This window comes from Phacochoerus africanus, chromosome 7 (assembly GCF_016906955.1).
Source record: "Phacochoerus africanus isolate WHEZ1 chromosome 7, ROS_Pafr_v1, whole genome shotgun sequence".
NCBI classification, from domain to species: Eukaryota; Metazoa; Chordata; class Mammalia; order Artiodactyla; family Suidae; genus Phacochoerus; species Phacochoerus africanus.
Window position 1 is genome coordinate 73,267,239 of NC_062550.1, and position 19,008 is coordinate 73,286,246.

The 19,008-nt window shown below is 51.3% G+C and overlaps 1 protein-coding gene across 1 annotated transcript; it reads right to left on the minus strand.

The window, feature by feature from the left end:
- Nucleotides 1-6,358: 6,358 nt before the first annotated feature.
- Nucleotides 6,359-19,008, minus strand: HDHD5 (haloacid dehalogenase like hydrolase domain containing 5). The gene is made up of 8 exons (XM_047787919.1): nt 18,886-19,008; nt 14,670-14,873; nt 13,776-13,888; nt 12,484-12,577; nt 11,171-11,204; nt 9,601-9,775; nt 7,191-7,379; nt 6,359-7,081 (listed from the first exon to the last, which is right to left on the minus strand). Exons 1-8 carry the CDS (start codon nt 19,006-19,008, stop codon nt 6,751-6,753), a joined length of 1,263 nt encoding a protein of 420 aa, XP_047643875.1. The 3' UTR covers nt 6,359-6,750.

The window sequence follows — 19,008 nt, forward strand, 5'->3', positions numbered from 1 at the left end:
TGGACAGAAAAACAGATCTCCACCAAACCAGGAGACACATGCAAATGGGGAAGAGCTGGCTTAGGCCTGAAGTGGAATAAAAATCTCTCCTGGGAATTCACAGCCACTGGCCTATACCACATGTAGATTTAAGGTTTGAACAATCTCAACCTAAGAAAGGAACAAAAATATTACTGGAAAGCTGGCAGTAACCATGGATGCCCAGCAAAAGCAAATACAAAAGTTCTGCGGGGACACACCAGGAATCAGACCTTAAAGGATCCCCACAGATAAAGCACCAGTAAAAGTGGTTCACGATCCCAAATTACAAAACACACATGGAAATAACTCATCATGAATGAAAACCAGCAGATGAAACAGATAATATTAGACCCCAAAGAGGTTCCCGTTGTGGCTCAGCAGGTTAAGAACCTGACTAGTATCCATGAGGATACAGGTTTGATCCTGGCCTTGCTCAGTGGATTAAGGATCCAGAGTTGCTGGAAGCTGCAGCGTAGGTCACAGATGTGGCCAGGATCTGGTGCTGCTATGGTGGTGGCATACGCCTGCAGCTGCAGCTCCAATTCGAATGCTAACTGGGGAACTTCCATATGCTGCAGGTGCGGCTGTAAAAAAAAAAAAAAAAAAGAATCCAGCTGCAGTGGCTCGGGTCACTTTGGAAGCACAGGTTTGATCCTCAGCCCTGTGCAGTGGGTTAAAGGATCTGGCATTGCAGCAGTTGTGGCTCAGATTCAATCCCTGAATCACAATAAACTCTAAACAGGATGAAGGAAAATAAACATGCTCCTAGGGCTTGGACGTGAAGCCAGACAGTAAAACAAAGAACAACAGTTCAACTGACAGCAGGCTTCTCATCAGAAATAATAGAAGACAGAATGCAATGGGTGGTAAAAAATAAAGATAAAATGTCAGTAATTACAATAATTTCCATATATTGTGAACACAGCCAAAAAAAAATTTCTTTTGGAAAAGCTGGCACGGCTATATTGGGGGGGCTATATTAACATTAGAAAAAAACTTTATACCCAATAAAATTATTAGAAATAAAGAATTTCACCATATAATGATAAAGAAACGGTATATAGAACTGTAGTTAAGGGCACACACACTAGAGATGGATTACCTAGGTTCAAATCCTGACTCCCCCACTCAGAAGTTGGGTGACCTCAGTCAAGTTATTTAACCTCTCTGTCCTCAATTTTCTCATCTCCAAAATGGAGACAGTAATAGCACCTACTTCATAGAGTTGTTATGAGGATAAGTAAATTAATACATTGACAGCATTTAGAAAATGCTGGCACATTGTACTGTATAAGTATTTGCTGTTATAAAATAATCAAGTTCCAGAAAGACATCATAATTCTGAATTTGAGTGTACACAATAATATACCTTAAAATTTATATAATGCAAAATGGATAATATTATAATGAGAAATTGGCAAATACCTAATTATAGTGAGGAATGTAAACATCTCTTGGTAGTTGACAGATTGAACAGATAAAACATTGGTAAGTACATATAGAAGTTTAAACGCATTATTAGCAAGCTTGATCTAATGGCAGAATGTACAGCTCTGCACCTAAAAAATTAGATGCCACACGGAGTTTACAAATATGAAACCTGAGCATGTACAGACCATATGCCTTGAACTCAGAGGAATTAAATTAGAACACAACAACCACTCTCCAAACATTTGGATATTTTAAAACATATTTCCAAATAACTCACACAAAAATTAGAAAATATTTAGAATTAAATGATCATGAAAATACTTCTTGACAAAAATGAATGTGATACAGCCAAAGAAAAATTTAGAGGAAAATTTATAGTCTTAAATTTAGGTTCATGTTCCCTTGTGTCACAGCAGGTTAAGGATTCAGTATTGTCACTGCTGTAACTCAGATTACAGTTGTGGCGTGGGCTTGGTCCCCAGCCCAGGAACTTTCACATGCCAGGAGTGTGGCCCCCCCCAAAAAAAAGTGTATATATATATCTATATATATATATATGTCATTTACCAAATGAACAGATTAAAGAAGAAAAATTTGTATGATCAACTCAATAAATATACAGAAATGTTTCACCATTTATTCATGAATTTAAACAAAACTAAGCAAATTGGATTTCTTCTTTATCCTAGTAAATAGTAATATGGCAATGAAGACAGGCCAGATGCTGACTGATCCCATTTCCTTTTCCCAGGGACAGAGGAAGACCACATTCCCTGTCCTCTTGGGAGTGGCGCGGGAACCATGTGCCTGGCCAGTAGACATGGACAGAAGTGCTGTACACAAAGACCAGGTAACACCCAAGCCCCATCCTCCCTCTCTGAAGACAACATCACAAGAAGGTGCCTGGATGCCTGTGACACCACCTGGAGGGGAGGGCCAATAGCACTTAGCCCACATCAGACTATGAAATGAATATTTTCATATATTTCATGTGTTTCTGAGTTCTGTTTTGTCCCATTGGTTTGTAACCCTCCCTCTACCAAAAGAACGCTGTCTTCTTCTTCTTTTTTTTTTTTTTTTTTTTTTTGCTTTTTTGGGATGCACTCATGACATATGGAGGTTCCCAGCCTAGGGGTCTAATCGGAGCTACAGCTGCTGGCCAGAGCAACGCCAGATCCTTAACCCACTGAGCGAGGCCAGGGATCAAACCTGCAATCTCATGGTTCCTAGTCAGATTCTTTTCCGCTGCACCATGACAGGAACTCCAAGAACGCTGTCTTAATTACTACAATTTCATAAAAATGTTTGACATCTGATAGGACCAAGTCCAGGGTCAAAACAAGGATGAACTCCTCCAAGACAAAGCAGTTTTCATTTCATATTCCCGGGCTTTGTAAGTGCTCTACAGGCATCTGCTCAGTGAATAAATGGAGCCAAATGAAGAAGTTAGAAAGACCAAAGGAAAAAGCAGACAAGAGAGGACACTCCTCCCTGCTCCAAAGAGCAGTCCGGATGCTAAGGCTGTTCTGGAAGGGGCGTGGGCAGAGCGGGGGCGGGAGGGGAGTTTCAAGCCAGACCCCTCTCTCTGCCTCCCGAAAAAGAGAAAATGACAGAAGGCTTTTGGAACCAAGAGCTGGAGGAGGCTAGAAGCAAAAGCCCTGACAGCTTCACAGCAGTTCACACCCTGAGACAGCCTCCCACCTCCAGCCCCCGAGGAAGCTGCCAGGAGCACCAGGCAGGAACAGGCAGGCGTCCCCACATGGCCTGGCCCCGCAGCACGGGGGAGGTGACAGAGATTGGGGGAAAAAAACTATCCTAGCCGAGATAATTTTAAAAATCCGCCCTCAAGGCAGCATCCAGTTGCTATAGCAACCCTAGCCCTGCTGGGTGTCCTGACTACCCGCCTGCTCCCCATCTCCCCAGCCCAGAGGTGTCCTCAGGAGACCAGAAGCTGCTGCCACCACAGGGACACCAAGGTGGTACCCTGCATTCAGCCACCAAGGTCAGAACTGAGACCCAGATGGGTACCTTAGGGTGCCATTCTGCTCCAGGCCACTTTTTATGAACATGGGCTCACTTCCTATTCAAGCTGACTCACAGTCTTTTATTCACTTGGCTCCCTCAAAACATTCCGCCAGGGCTGAGCAATGAAGCAGCTGGTTTTGGGTTTTGATTCCAGAGTCCAAAGCCCCAGGGGACCTGCAACAGCATGAGTGATACTTCGACCACCTGCTCTCCTGCACCCCATCTGAAGGGCTCCTGCTACCAGTAAGACTGGAAGAGAAAGGGCCACAGAGAGAGTGACTGGCAGCCAAGGGGCAGAGTTGTCACATGTCGCACAGGCCCTTCAACTGGAGGCTCTGGCAAGACTCCTCCATCGGCAGCCACATCCGGCTGGTCCCCTGACCCATCCTGCAGTGTCCCATCACTTCTGTCAGGCTCCTGGGCCCACGGAGAGCTTGCTAGGCTGCCCCCACAACACAGCTGCTCCAGGATGTGAAGCCTGCCTGCAGCAGGGCAGTGGGCTGGCTGAACGCAGACAGGTCCCTGGTGCCCATTCTGGGAAAGCACAGTTGAATGGGGAGCCTGGCCCCTCCAGTCCCTAACTGACCTCGGCCGTGTGGTCACTGCTCCACAAGGGCAGGTGTGGTTGCCCGTGGCTGGTCCTGCTAGGGCATCCAGCACTGGGATTGGCACCTAGCAGGTCTTCGGTCAGGGTTTCTGAAAGAATGAAATGCCCTCATTTATGAAATGGGATGAGAAGCGTGTCTCTAGCAAAGGGCTCTGAGAGGCTCTGATGAAGCATGAGCCAACACTTTCTGTGTTAGTCTTCTGGAAACACAGTAGCTCAGCGGCCCCTCAGACTCGGTGCTCCAGGCCTGGTTTCACCCAGGCCCTCAGATCACTTGGGCAGAGAACCAGCCGAGGGCACTGTTGCCTGACCACGTCCTGCTCTCCTTCCTCATGAACAGGCTCAGGTTTTTTGCCCCCTCCCCGCTGTGACCCAGCTTCGGTCAGCTGGACTGAAGTGCCCAGCCAGGTGGACTGGAAGGGCCTTCTTTAAAGGGAGTCTTCGCCCCTCCTCCCCTCTCCACGGAACGTGGAGGAGATACAGGGGCCAAGCTGCAGTGGACAGGCCCGCACCCTGGGACGGTGGGCAAGCAGGCCTTGGGATGCCCCAGAAGCCTGCCCCAAATGTCCCAATGCTTAGAAAGCATTCAAGACACTGCATCAGGCGTCTGCAGCAAGCCGTGGAACAAAATCCTAAGTGACACAAAGCCTTACCTAAAATATCTCCTTCGTGACATCCTCATTGCCAACACTAGTCCACAGACAAGAAAATGGCGGGGGGGGGGGGGAACGTAGCTGAGTGAGGAAGGAGCTGGGGCCCAGCCCACCCTCCCCCAAGTGACAGAAAGGAGAAGCCACGTTTGCCTGTGGGGCCCTGTGGGAGAACCTCCAGGACCCACCTCCTGCCAAGTGCCAGGACCCCCAAGGGAGCCGATGTGGACAGTCCACGGAGCTTGAATTTCAGTATAAGACGTGGAATAAGGTCATGGGGAGAGGAGGGCCATGGGCACAACTCCACAGGAGAGGCAGATGAAGAGCTATTTCTAGGAGGTTGAGGTGACATCCCCAGAGCCAAGCAGACAGAGGTAAGGGAACCACACACACAGAGGCCCGGAGGCAGGTCGGGGGGACCGAGGTGAGGCCGGTGTGAGACGGTGGAGGAGATGGGGGGGCCCTATGTTTCAGGGAGAATCATGGGGCTCCATGAGAGAGCAGGTCAAACCTACGACCTGCCTCTTGCCTGTAGCGGAGACCAGCGGGGAGGCAGCGGGGGTGTCACAGGCCAGAAGGGTCCTGTCCTGGGTTGCTCTGCAGGGAAGGCTGGGCTGGACCTGGAGGGGAGTGGCTGTTGTCTGGAGGGGGGTGCTGGGGTGCAGGGCCTGCTGCATCCGGTGTGGACGTGGTCACGCTCTGGTGCCCAGGGAGTGAGCACGCTTCACCTCCTTTCCGCCTCCTCCCCAGTCCAGACAGAGGTACCCACAAGCGGTCAGGTGCAGCCCAGGAAGAAGTATTTTAAGAAGGGGGAGCTCCCTGGTGGCACAACGGGTTAAGGATCTGGCATTGTCACTCCCATAGCACAGATTCCATTCCTGATCCAGGAACTTCCACATGCCAGAGGCACAGCCAAAAAAATAATAATAAGGGAGGGAGTAAAAATAAATAAATAGGGAGTTCCCGTCGTGGCGCAGTGGTTAATGAATCCAACTAGGAACCATGAGGTTGCAGGTTCGGTCCCTGCCCTTGCTCAGTGGATTAACGATCCGGCGTTGCTGTGATCCTTAGGTCGCAGACGCGGCTTGGATCCCGCGTTGCTGTGGCTCTGGCGTAGGCTGGCAGCTACAGCTCCGATTAGACCCCTAGCCTGGGAACCTCCGTATGTCGCGGAAGCGGCCCAAAGAAATAGCAAAAAGACCAAAATAAAAATAAATAAACAAATAGTAAAAAGTAAATAAATAAATAAGTGAGGGAGTAACCAGCTTGTGTCAGCTGGAGTGAGATGGAGACATGGCACATGCCAGGGTCACGGGGACAGGCTGTGGAAGCGTGGCATGGGGTGACTGCTAGAGAGAGGAATATGAAAGCTTGTACTTTCTAGAGTCAAGGCAGGAAAAGTTCTCACTTTCTCTCTACAGCAGGGGAGCTGATGAGTCGATGGTAACGCCTGAACTAAACTCCTTTTTACACAGATGCGGCCTCACCGCTCAGTCAGGTGAGCAGGGGTCAGTGGCTTACAGGAGTGAAATGCCCACAATCCCTTCACCTCCAGGTCACCCACACCCCTCACTCACAATCCTTCCCCCATCAGACGTTCCAGTATATTCCAGACAGAGCTTCGTAAGAGACAGCAAAACGAATATTTATTATGATTATCTTAAAAAAATAAGTCTGAAATATCTGGGCGACAAGATAAAATACCAAACAAAGTAGTGTTGGGGTGTTAGTTACACTCCATGCTGGCACCGGGCAGAGGCCATACCGCCACTCCTTCTGCAGAAGTTACCACTTGAGGGATGATGACAAACCTGGGGTCAGGCTGCCAGGACAGGTAGACAGGAATGGGCCCAGAAAATCTGATGCTTCCACCCAAAGGGCTACCCAGGGTACAAGCCTGTGGCCCCCACTGAGCAAGAGAGCCAGCGTGTCCCTGCAAGCCGCAGTGTCAACACCCCTGGGGACAGCAGGAGCTCTGGGAGGCAGCAGCCAGTGGCCCCCACCCCCAGGGCCGCCCTACAGAGCCCAGCCCTCCTTACGGAGGACTAGCTGCACAGCCTCGTGCACGTCGCTCACCACATGGGCTGCCTCCAGGAGGCCGGGGCTGAAGCCAAAGTCCCGGTGCCCGTGGAAGGGAGGCGCCCCCCCACCCGGGGCAGGCCCTGGGGACTCCGGAGCCTTGGGGCTGTACACCCCCGTGCACACCAGGATGGAGGTGCAGCTCCGAGCAGTTGAGGGCTGCTGTTTCCAGGGGCTCCCGGCCCCCTCCTCCGCCCCCTCCCACCTCGCCGTCTGCAGGTACTGGTGGAACAGGTTGGCCCCGTAGATGTCAGACATGGGGTTGTCACTGAGGAAGAGAAAACCCGGTTCAGTGCAGGGGACCAGGCGGGCAGAGGGGCAGAGATGCAGGGAGGAGGGAGGGCACGTTGTGGGGGGTTAGGGGGCGCAGGGCTTACCCCACTGCGTAGAGATTCCGGATGGGGGCTGCCCAGCCCCGCCGCTCCGCCTGCCGCCGGAGCAAGCCCTCCGCGTACTGGTAGGTGAGGAGGCTGGGTTTGCCCATCAGCCCTTCATATCGCAGCTCATTGCCAGTCAACTTCCGGTAGATGGCCTCTAGGCACAGCAGAAAGGTGCCATGGCCAAACCTGCCAGAGAAACAGCCAGCCACTTGGTCCCCTCCCCAGGCCCCGCCTGCTCTGACAGTGTCTTTCACTGGGGGTCTGGCAGTGACAGAGCAACGTGACTTAGTTCTGGTAAGAAGTACATTTATTAGCTGCATCTATGACCTGCAACTACCTGATAACGTCTATCGAGCACTGTCCCAGCCCTGGAGATGGCAGGTCATGTTTAATCTTTAGAAAACCCTATGGGAGGATTTCCCTGTCCTAGAGCAGCGAAAATGAATCCAACTAGGAACTATGAGGTTGTAGGTTTGATCCCTGGCCTCGATCAGTGGGTTAAGGATCCAGTGTTGCCATGAGCTGTGGTGTAGGTCGCAGATGCGGCCTGGATCCTGCATTGCTGTGGCTGTGGCGTAGGCTGGCAGCCGTAGCTCTGATTCGACCCCTAGCCTGGGAACCTCCATATGCTGCGGGTGTGGGCCTGAAATGCAGAAAAAGAAAAGAAAAGAAAACGCTATGGGAGCTCTCATCATCTCCACTTTACGGGTGAGGCTGAGTGACCTGCCCAAGGCGTGAAGCTAGGATGACCACCTGGGCAGCCAGACCCTAGAGACCTAAGCTCAAATTCTGCCTTGGATCCAGGCAGACTACTGGTGACATCCCCTCCTGCCTTGGTGTCAATCTTCACTGAGCCTATTGCCAACCCACTGGGTATAAGAAAGCAGCCCCACAGCAGCTAAGCTATGAAATCCAAGTGCTAGGCTAAGCTCCTAGGAAATATCCTCCACACTGGGGATATCTTATCTTATCCATCCTCCCTTACTCCCTCCTGCTGCCTGGAATGCTGATATGAAGGCTGGAGTTCAGGCAGCCCTTGTGGATTAGGTAGTGAAGGGCTGAGATGCCTGACAGGTGGACTTTTTTACTTGAGAAAGAGACTGCCATCTCAGTCAAGACTCTTGTTTTGGGTTTTCATCCCTTGCTGCTAAACCAAATCCTAACTGATACTGTTCAGTATCTTGAGGTTATATTCCAATGTCACTTATTTATATACTGAATTCTATTTTCAATTTTTTAATTACTGAATAAAAAATTAATCTCAAATGTGGTTTATAAATGGTAATTTTCCTCTTGCTATTCAGTCCACAGCCTACAAATCAAACCCCCTTCACCTAATGTCAGCAAACCTGAACTCTAGGAAGAATATTCTAGGAAACACCTGACCTCAAGCTGCAGAAATGCACTTCAAAAGTCAGAAGAGGAGTTCCCGTCGTGGCGCAGTGGTTAACGAATCCAACTAGGAACCATGAGGCTGCGGGTTCGATCCCTGGCCTTGCTCAGTGGGTTAAGAATCTCGCATGGCCGTGAGCTGTGGTGTAGGTCGCAGACATGGCTTGGATCTGGCATTTCTGTGGCTGTGGCATAGGCTGGCAGCTGCAGCTCTGATTCAACTCCTAGCCTGGGGTTATATAACTTCCATATGCTGTCGATGCAGCCCTAAAAAGACAAAAAAAAAAAGTCAAGTCAGGAGAGAGAGCTCGGTGGTGCCTGCCCCCCAGGCTGCTGAGCCATGTGACCCAAGGCAGTATTGGGCCCTGGCACCCTGGCAGCCGACTCATCGCACAGCCCACTGGGAGGCAGGGCAGGAGCAGAAAACTCCAGACTTTGCCTTGCAGACAAAAGCAGCCAAACAGCACCAGCAGCTGCCCTTCCAGGAAAGCAACCCACTGGCCAGCAAAACAGGGCCTGGGCTGTGCTCAGCCCTGGGGAGGATGGGATGAGGTGGGGACCAGCTCAATGCTCCAGGCCTTTTGAGGAAGTGACTGGTTCAGGGGCCTCAGAATCATTCCTGCTTTGCCCTCCCCCACGTCTCAGGGCAGAAGGAAACAAGAAGTGAAAGAACCAGTGCCACAGGGTGCAGGCAGGGAGCAGGGAGGGAAGGGCAGGTCATGACAGAACTGACCGTCCCTTGGGTGCCATTAGCCAAAAAGAACACATCGGTCAGGACTCCAGAGGGAAAGGCCGGGGTTTAATAAAGACCATCTCTGTGAGTCTTCTGTGTTCAGCAACCCACACTTTTCGTTTATTAATCAGTGTGCGAAGTGACCCTGGAGACCCCTCCCGGGGGCAAGTTACCATGGCAACTCCAGGGCACCAGGATGGCGTGAGGAGCCGTCAGCAGAACTGCCCCGGTGGCAGCTGGAGGTGGCCCCCAGGGCCAAGGCCAGGGACCCTGTGTCCTCACCTAGGCATCTTGGCCTCGGCCATCCAGAGGAGGTCCGTGTTGCTGGCCAGGACAGGGAGGTGGGGGTAGGGGGCCGTTGCCAGACCCGTGCCAGGGTTCCCGTCACTCAGGAGGACGTCCATGATCAGCTGCAGGCTGGTCTCCCAACGCACTGGCTCCCCAAGGAGGAGCACCCCTGCAGAGCACAAGTGAGGGAGGGCCCAGGTTGTGCGGGTGCAGGAAGGCCTCCGGGGGCCCTCAGTGCCCCAGCCACACACACTTCCCTTGGTGCACTGGCCTGGCAAGTGCACAGATCCCCGGGCAGCGGGCAAAGTCCCGAGGATGAGGAGCAGAGGAGTGGCAGCCCATGCTGACCAATGCTCTGCCCACTGCCTCGCCCTGCAGGTTCTTACCCTCCTCAGCCACGTCCCCCAACCCCAGGGGCCACCCAGCTTGGACACACGTCACAGGCTGAGCTCCCAACCTGATTCTGTCCACATCCCTCATGACTGTGGGCCAGTTCTCACTGTCGCTCAGCCTCAGCCCTTCAACTACATGATGACAAGGACACATACCTAGCACTGTGAGGATACAAATGAGATAGGACAAAACACAGAATCCCTGCTGGACACGCAGCACTCAAGCCAACACCACTACCAAGGTCTGCCTCAAGAGCAGAGAACTGGGCCAGGCCGTGGCCCCGGGGGGAGGGAGGCAGCACCACCCCTGCCTGGGCGATGTACTGGAAACTGGCACATGGGTTCTGTCACAGTGACTGACAGACTCAGTGGCAAGACCATCAGGGCCCGGGGACCCAAATGGCTCAGGACAGTCCTGCACGATCAAAACTATCCCTGTGTCTATAAACAGCTGACACTCAGGCAGGTGAACAATCTGCTTATAGTTAACTGAACCTAAACCCTAATTCCATTCTACACGTAAACACAGTATTTCTTAGTGAAGTTTTCATAAACACTGATTTTTCCAAAAACAAAACTATTGTGTTGGTCAAGAGAAGACTGTACTTTACTTCTGCTAAACTTTACCAGGACTTATTCCCCACTTTGGAAAACCATGCCACCAGTGACAATACTGCCCCTAATTTCTGAGTCACCGATGAAACACACCCACATCACACCCGTAAACATACATGAGCCTGCTTCTGTCGCTGTAACATTCATGGGGATTCTATTTTTGGTATAATCATTTTGCTAATTATGTCTTCTTGGGTAATTATTACATATTGAAATACTGATTATCTTAGTAAAAAAATTATTTTACTTCTGCCTATAACAATTAGGGCCTAATTTAGTAAACTAATTTTTAATATTTGGGTACTATCTAAGAACTCACTTCAGGGTGGTAAAGTAACAATACTTTTCTAACACAGGGGAGAACTGGGTTTAACAGCTGAGAAACACTGGACTAGGTCCTTTAGGTCATGGTTTTTCTGGAATAACGAGGTGAGTGACACGGGGAAGGAAAGATTAGCAGTTAGATATCTCAGAGGTCGTGAGTGGCAGATCCGAGACCAGAGCCCAGCAGTACCAGCCGTGGGGAGAGCCCGCCCACACCACAAGGACCTCATTACCTTCGATGGCAGGGAAGTCGTTCCTTGGAAGGGGCTGCGAGAGACAAAGAACAGCCCGTCAGCGCCTCGGTCACCTCCCACGCCCGGTCTCCAGGGGGTGGAGGGAGATGCATTCCTGACAGATGGAAGACCCCTTGGTCTAGCCCAGGCTGGGGGTCACCATGGGTGAAGGGCAGCCAGGGGACAGCTGGGTAGCCTGGAATCAGGTGGCCAAGGACCAGGCAAGCTCATGGAGGGACAGGAGGCTGATGTCACTCAGGAGGCAGGGCCTTCACTGAACCATCCTCTTGGGGTCTGTTCCTTCCAGGAACGGCTCCAATGGTCTTGGCTCTGCCACTAACCAGCTCTGAGACCTGCCCTGAGCCACGTCCCTGTGGCGGACTGTCTCTGAGCTTCTCTGAGACCTGCTTCAGGTGATATCTGGTTCTGCACACCAGGTACATAGCACAAAGGCTCTGCTCAACTGGAAAGCTCAGAAAGAAGGGTAAAACCACACAAATAAACGGAAGCACACGCCTCTGTTCTAACTGCGCTTCATCACATGTTAACAGCGCTGACTTAAAACAGGCAGTGTGATCCACAGAGAGTTCACAGGAGGAGGAAGAAGGCGAGAGGCCATCGGGAGATGGGCAGTCACCCTAGAGAGTCAATGAGAGGCCCTGCAACCACTGGTCAGAGAGATGAGGTTCAAATGTGAGCCAAACCCCCAAGGAAACTGGACAGATACTCAGAATGGACAGTTCCTCTCTCAAGAAGCTATTTCCAGAGTTCCCGCTGTGGCTCAGCAGTAACGAATCTGACTAGTATCCATGAGGATATGGGTTCAATCCCTGGCCTTGCTCAGTGGGTTAAGGATCCAGCGTTGCCCTGAGCTGTGGTGTAGGTCACAGACGCAGCTCATTCCCACATTGCTGTGGCTGTGGTGTAGGCTGGCAGCTATAGCTCTGATTCAACCCCTAGCCTGGGACTTTCCATATGCTGCAAGTGTGGCCCTAAAAAGACAAAAAAAGAAAAATGAAAAAAAGCTGTTTCCCACCGGATCAGGTCTCTGTAGCAAGCTTCAGGTTAAGCAGAGCAGGGATTCATTTCATAAACATTAGTGATCCTCCCAAGTGACTCTGGGAAAGCACAGAACTACCACCTGGAGGAGACACCAGGGCTCTGCAGGGGTCCTCAGCCAACGGCCAACCACACAGAAAGGCAAGCCCTGGGAGCTGTGCCTCCCCTACCCGGTGCCTGGGCCAGACGTGCCCTCCAAGGAAGCAGCTCTGTGTGGGAGGGGCCAAAAGTCAGCAAGAGGAGGCCCAGATTACCGTGGTCTTCGGCCGCCGCTGGAGATCCACCATGTCGAGCACAGGGAAGGCTGCCCGCAGCTCGTCCACTGTGACCAGGCTCTTGAAGCCCAGTCTAGAGTGAGGTCAGGAAGCAAAGCCAGACAGTTCTGAGGGACACCAACCCAGCCCCAATCAAATCAGCACCCCCAACCCCAGACAGGACCCAGCGAGACCAGCATGGATCCTGAGGATGCGGGTGGTGGGGGCCGCTCCCGGGGCCTGTCCTATGCTGGGCACCACTGGGCGCAAAGGCACACAAGAGGCCCAGAACCGTGAGAACCCGTGTTCTGGGGACAGCTCAGGAGACTCCCCGGAGGATGAGGAGGCTGAATGGGGTCTAGAGAAGCCAGGCCGGAGCTAACTCTGGACGGCTGGACCAGATTCAGCCAGAACGGGAGGCTGTGGAGGGCACGCCCACTGGACCTCCAGCACCTGCTGCTGTGCTCCCGTCCTCCACTCCCCAGAAAGATGCTCCCATCGGCCTCAAGCCCACACAGACCACACTGCCTCACAAGTAAGCTCACCCACTTATGCTCTGGTGCCATTCTCCTCCCCTCCTCCCCACATGGTCCCATTCTGGTCTCCTGCTCCAGGCACCCTCTCACCCCCTCCTTCCAGCCTCCTCAGCTACGTCTCTGCTGAAAAATGTAAACCCCTCCTGGGGCCCAGCAACCCCCCACCACGAAGCCACAAGTGAGTCCTGCTCCAGGACTGGCCTCCCGCCAAGCACCAGGGACACTCAGACCCTTTCTGCCCTTTGCTGTCTCTGACCACATGCTGTCTTAAATGTTCCTCTACCGTCCCTGAGTGTGACTTCAGCCGCCTGAAGTACCAGCCCTGATTAACCAGGACCCATGAGCTTCTCTGGCCCCAGAGCGCACCTCGATCACAGGAAACGCTCGGCTCAGGTTTGCGGAGGCAGCGCGTGGGTGAGCTACCTTGGAGCAGGGACTATTCCCACTTCCTGAGCACACATCCACAGGGTAAGCCCACTGCAAATGCACTGGGAGCAAGTGGTTCCCAAACTAGCCACAGAACTGCCTAGTTCTCAGATCCAGTGAGTCAAGACTCTCCAGGGAATAGCCGTGAGTGCACTCTGTAAGCTATTTGGCAGGTTCTGAGGCACTGGGCTGGCTTTCAGAAACCCCCAGGTGTCAGGGGTACCCCCCTCCCCTGGGGAGCCACCCGCCCTCCCGCAAGAGCCTGGCACACCTAGCTCCAGTCCCCTCTGCCAGGTGAGGACAGCAGAGCAGGAAGCAGCTCAAGGATACGCTCGGGCATTTTCCACCAGGGGCCCCTGCCCAGACACCAGCATCCGCCTCTCGTGATGCTGCGAGAAGAGCCGCATAGGGCTGTGGGACAGAATCACCTGGTCAGGCTCCACCTGCCAAGAGATAGAGAGGGCAGGTGAGGGCAATAACTGGAGTAGGGCCTACCTGCCCAGGAGGAGGCAGAGCTGATAGGTATTGAGGGATAAACTCAGTTCCCAACACCCCCACTTTTCAGCCCCACTTGGGAACCACAGGGCTAGTACATGAGCTCAGATCTGTTGTTTTCAGTTCTACGAAAGCCTTTCCAACCACAGCCCCACTCTCCAGACACCAAGGGAGGAACCAGTCCTGTCCCTTTACTCTGCATCCCAAGCAGCATCGCCCAGTCAGTCAGCACTGGTTCCAAAGGACACTTTCCAAGAATGAAATCCTCTGCTGACAAAGACGTGTGGATGCCGGGACGCAGTGGAGCTGTAGGTGGGTGGCAGGGGTAGCACTCCCTGAGCTGTCCTCTCATGAGAAACGCAGCTGTCACTCCAGAGTTCCACCTGGCACATGGGGATTCAGGAACATGGGACCCTAAGGCCCAGGAGAAAAGAAATGGATACAGACAGTTGGGGACACTGCCAAGTGCATGGGTGGGACTTCAGGGCTCCACACATATGTTTACATAAAAGACGGCGCTGCCCTGCCCATGAGGCCGACTCTGGAGGTTGGCCTTGAACTCCAAGCTTTTTTTCCAACAGGACTAGAAGATTTACCCTGATAACCATGCCCTAGGGCTGATCCCTACTGTCCCCCTCCCACACCAGGGCAGGAGACGCAGTCAGTGCTGGAGGGGGTGCTCCGTGGGAACCAGGTCCTGGGCTCCAGTGTCTCCCACTGCCTCCTTACCTGGAAGCCCAGTAGGGCGGACAGCTCCTGGGCCTTGCCATGCTGTAAGATGTTCCCCGCATTTGTGACAAACACCACAGGCACCCGCAGCTGCCCTTGGGGGTTCAGCAGCTTATGGAAGGCCTCCTGTGCAGCTGGGATGATCCTGTGGCCCCGCACCAGCACCCCGTCGATGTCCAACAGGAACCCGAAGGTGGGCGGCCTCTGCACGGAGGGGAGACAAGAAGGGCCCCTGAGTCGAGGCATGGAAAGTACCTCATCCCTGACCCTGGGCCAGCAAGGCTTTGGTCAAGGTGAGGACACGGGGTTGCCTACAGGACAAATCCATCTGCAACAAAGAATTAGGCCTTTTCAGGTATTTTCAAGCATATAAGTATTTTGTTGAAATTATTTTTTCATAATATAAAGTTTTTTTTTTTTTTTTTGGTCTTTTTGTCTTTTTAGGGCTGTACCCTAGGCATACAGAGGTTCCCAGCTACAGCTGCTGGCCTATACCACAGCCACAGCAACGTGGGATCCGAGCCGCATCTGTGACCTACACCACAGCTCACTGCAATGCCGGATCCTTAACCCACTGAGTGAGGCCAGGGATCGAACCTGCAACTTCAGGGTTCCTAGTCGGATACGTTAACCACTGAGCCACTATGGGAACTCCAATATTAAAGAAATTTTTACATTGGAAAACAGAGAAATTCGCAAAGAATCCCAACACTGGAACACAATCGATAGTATTTCATCTCTTTTTCTATTCTTACATTTGTCGCACACCTACAACGGCACTTTATATGTATAATTTTGCATCTTGGCTTTTTTTTGTTTGACCTGAAGCAATTTTATCTGCTACAACAGCCTTCATAACCATCTTTTAAAATTGTTTTACCAATATCGACACACAGAGTTCTAAAAAAACACTCAATTGCTACAGACAGTATAGAAAATTCTTGTTTCTTGCTGCTGCCCAGTGCTACTACTCCCTGTTTTATGGGTGGTACTAATTTCTTATCTTGGAGCTAACACAGAAATGGCCCTGTGTCATGCTTTCTTTTCCATCTTCCGTTTTTCATTGGTATCTCTTGGTTTTCTTTCTGTACCACAGCCCCACCTCCTCCACATCGCCTCTGCTACATATTTTGAGTGTATACTCCATTAGGTTTCCCCTATTCATATATTTAGGTTTTTCCACAATTTTGCCTCTCCGAATTATACTATAAAGAACCTATTCATGTTTACTAGTTTTTCCATATGATGGATTTTTCTTTTAGTTGTTTTTTTTTTTTTTTTTGGCTGTGCCCACAGCATGTGGAAATTCCAGTGCCAGGGATTGAACCTGCACCACAGTAATGACAATACCACATCCTTAACCCACTGCACTACCACAGAACTGCAAGATAGATTCTTAAAAGCAAGAGTTATAAGTCAAAAGAGTACAAACATTTTAGTGATGGAACACCTATTGGCCCATTTTCCAAAACACCTATCAACCCACGTGCAACCTGGCCCCCTTGCCCAGGATGGTTTTCACTGGTATCAAAGAGTTTGTTAAGTATCAAACATCCTGTTAATATCACAATTTAAAAAAAAAAAAGGTATCTCATCTCAATCTGCATTTCTTGGATTTTTATCTTTTTTTGGGGGGGGGGGTTAGGGCCACAACTGCGGCACATGGGAGTTCCCAGACTGGTGTTCGAATCTGAGCTGTAGCTGCCAGTCTATGCCACAGCCACAGCAACTCAGGATCCAAGCCACGTCTGCGACCTACACCACAGCTCGTGGCAACACTAGATCCGTAACCCACTGAGCAAGGCCAGGGATCAAACCCACGTCCTCATGGATACTAGTTGGATTCATTACCGCTGAACCACAATGGGAACTGCCATTTCTTGGATTTACAAAGCTGAACACTGTACTCCTTTAAAAAAATCACCCCATTTATGTTGTGAACTAACATACATGCAAGGTGTTTTTCAACTGTCAGAAAAACCCAAGCTAATCTGTTTGCCATTTTCCTTTTTGTTGGTACCAGCTACGTCAAGCCACTTTCACCACAAATGCGCTGTGGTTCAAAATGTCCTTATTTTCTTAGACGTACATACAGAAGAATTTAAGGTTGAAATGACAAGAAAATGGATTCCCTTTAACATCTTAGAGCCACAAGAAAAGAGGGCAGATAAGCAAATCAAGTGCAGCAAAGTGTTAGTAACAGCTGAATCTGGAACATGGGTCTATGGGGTTCATAACGCTGTTGTGCTTTTGGGTTTTTGAAAACTCACATAGTTAACAAACCAAACAGTTCATTTGTGCTGATGGCTGCAAAATTAAACTATACAGTTTTACTGGTCTTAGGGGCCATGTCGTAAACAGCCATAAGATTTGCTTAGAAAGACCCGAAGATCCTGCCACTTAGAACAAGAAAGTTTCAGGACAGTTGAGCAATATCTGTGACACTCCCTCATCTATCACTGTGTAGTGCGGGATGACCACCTGTGGCCCTCAGGTGAGCACACAGAGAACCAGGCACCCAGGACCTGGGAAGCAAAGGCGCATCGGATGCAGCGACTCCACACTCCATGAGATGCTTCACAGAAGAGACGCAGGGAGGGATGTACAGGTGTGACTTCTCTACACTTGCTGCTCGGCTTTCTGAAAACTTAAAACTGGTCTAAAAAAAGTCTATTAATTTTTGTTTAAGTGAAGTTACCTAGAGAAAAGGAAATAAGAATTTTCATTCTCTTTTTCATTTTTCATTTTATTTTTTTCTGCATCTATATTCTCACTTTTCTTCTTTATCACTTCAAGTTATTTGTAACTTGTCCTGGGTATTAAGCCAGCTCTGAGTTAAGTCCATATTTGTGGAGTTTCTGTTATGGCTCAGTGGTAACAAAACTGACTAGTGTCCATGAGGCCTCAAGTTCAATCCCTGGCCCCGCTAAGTGGGTTGGGGATCTGGCGTTGCTGTAAGCTGTGGTGTAGGTGGAAGACCCAGCTCAGATCTTGTGTTGCTGTGGCTGTGGCATTGGCAGCAGCTCCAATTCCACTCCTAGTCTAGGAACTTCCATATGTCTCAGGTTCGGACCTAAAAAGACAAAGGGGAAAAAAAGTCCATATTTGTGGTAGTGATAAAATGTGTGGTTTTCTACTACATATAAATTAGATAAACAAGGTCCTACTGTATGGCACAGGGAACTATGTTCAATATTTTGTAATAACCTATAAAGGAAAATATTCTTAAATAGCATACATATATTTTATATATATAATGTATGTATAACTGAATCACTTTGCTGTACACCAGAAAGCAACACAACACTGTAAATAAACTATACTTTTAAAAAGCATGGCAGAGGGGAGATCCCTTTGTGGTGCAAAAGAAACGAACAGGTTCAATCCCTGGCCTCCCTCAGTGGGTGAAGGATCCCTCCTTGCCTGAGCTGTGGTGTAGGTCACAGACGCAGCTCAGCTCCTCCATAGCTATGGCTGTGGTGTAGGCCAGCGGCTGTAGCTGATTCGACCTCTGGCCTGGGAACCTCCATATGCCACTTGTGCAGCCCTAAAAAAAATAAAATAAAATAGATTAAATAAAAAGCATGATTTTAAGATTAATTTGGGGAGTCCCCTGGGGGCCGTACCCTCGACCCTTGACCACGTTTGAACTGGGCGGATCCACTTATAGGGGGGATTTTTTTCAACAAATATACATTCGGCCCCCACAGCTGTGGGCTCCTCACACGTGGACCCAACCAACTGCTGATCGTAAACTTCACAAGCCATGGCTGTTGGTGGATGGGGGATCCGCGGATGCCGGGCGTCTGTGGGACGCCAGCACCTTCAGGACTAGGAGTCCCCCACGGACAGCGAGGGAGGGCGGAAATCGGCCTTAAGTCACACAGGTAGTAAACCGCCGGGCAGGTGCGCGTCCCCTTCTTTCACCCTCCCAATCTCACCCTTGGAGAGTCGGGAACTGTGAAAACCCGGGGCCGCAGTCTTCTGCACGTTCCGACTGGCGGGTCACCGAGGCCCGCGCGCCCGGGTCCAGCCCCCGCGAGTGACAGAGTCACGCGGTGCCCCGAGCGGCGGCTACGCGGCGGGGACCAAAGGACGTGACGTCACTACACGCGGACACTGCGGGGACGGTGGGAGTGATGTCCTGGAGGCCGGACATCAGAGCACTGTCCACGAGGCCACAGGGCCTCCTGCCCTGCCCGCCCGCCGCCCTCACCTGCGCGCCGCCGCTCGCCAAATGGCGGCCCCCGAGCCCCTCGGCCCCGCGCGCCGCCCCGCGTGCCGCCCGCCACCACAGCCCGGGCGCCCGCCGCGCCACCACCTCGCCGAGCGCAGCCAT

What these genes read in the sequence shown, in the direction of transcription:
- HDHD5 (XM_047787919.1), bottom strand. Translation starts at nt 19,008, where the DNA reads ATGGCTGCGCTCGGCGAGGTGGTGGCGCGGCGGGCGCCCGGGCTGTGG. An exon ending in CCGCCCTACTGGGCTTCCAG is followed by an intron (nt 13,889 to 14,669) that starts GTAAGGAGGCAG and finishes ATCTCTTGGCAG; the next exon opens with GTGGAGCCTGACCAGGTGAT. An exon ending in CGACTTCCCTGCCATCGAAG is followed by an intron (nt 9,776 to 11,170) that starts GTAATGAGGTCC and finishes TGTGCTCTGCAG; the next exon opens with GGGTGCTCCTCCTTGGGGAG.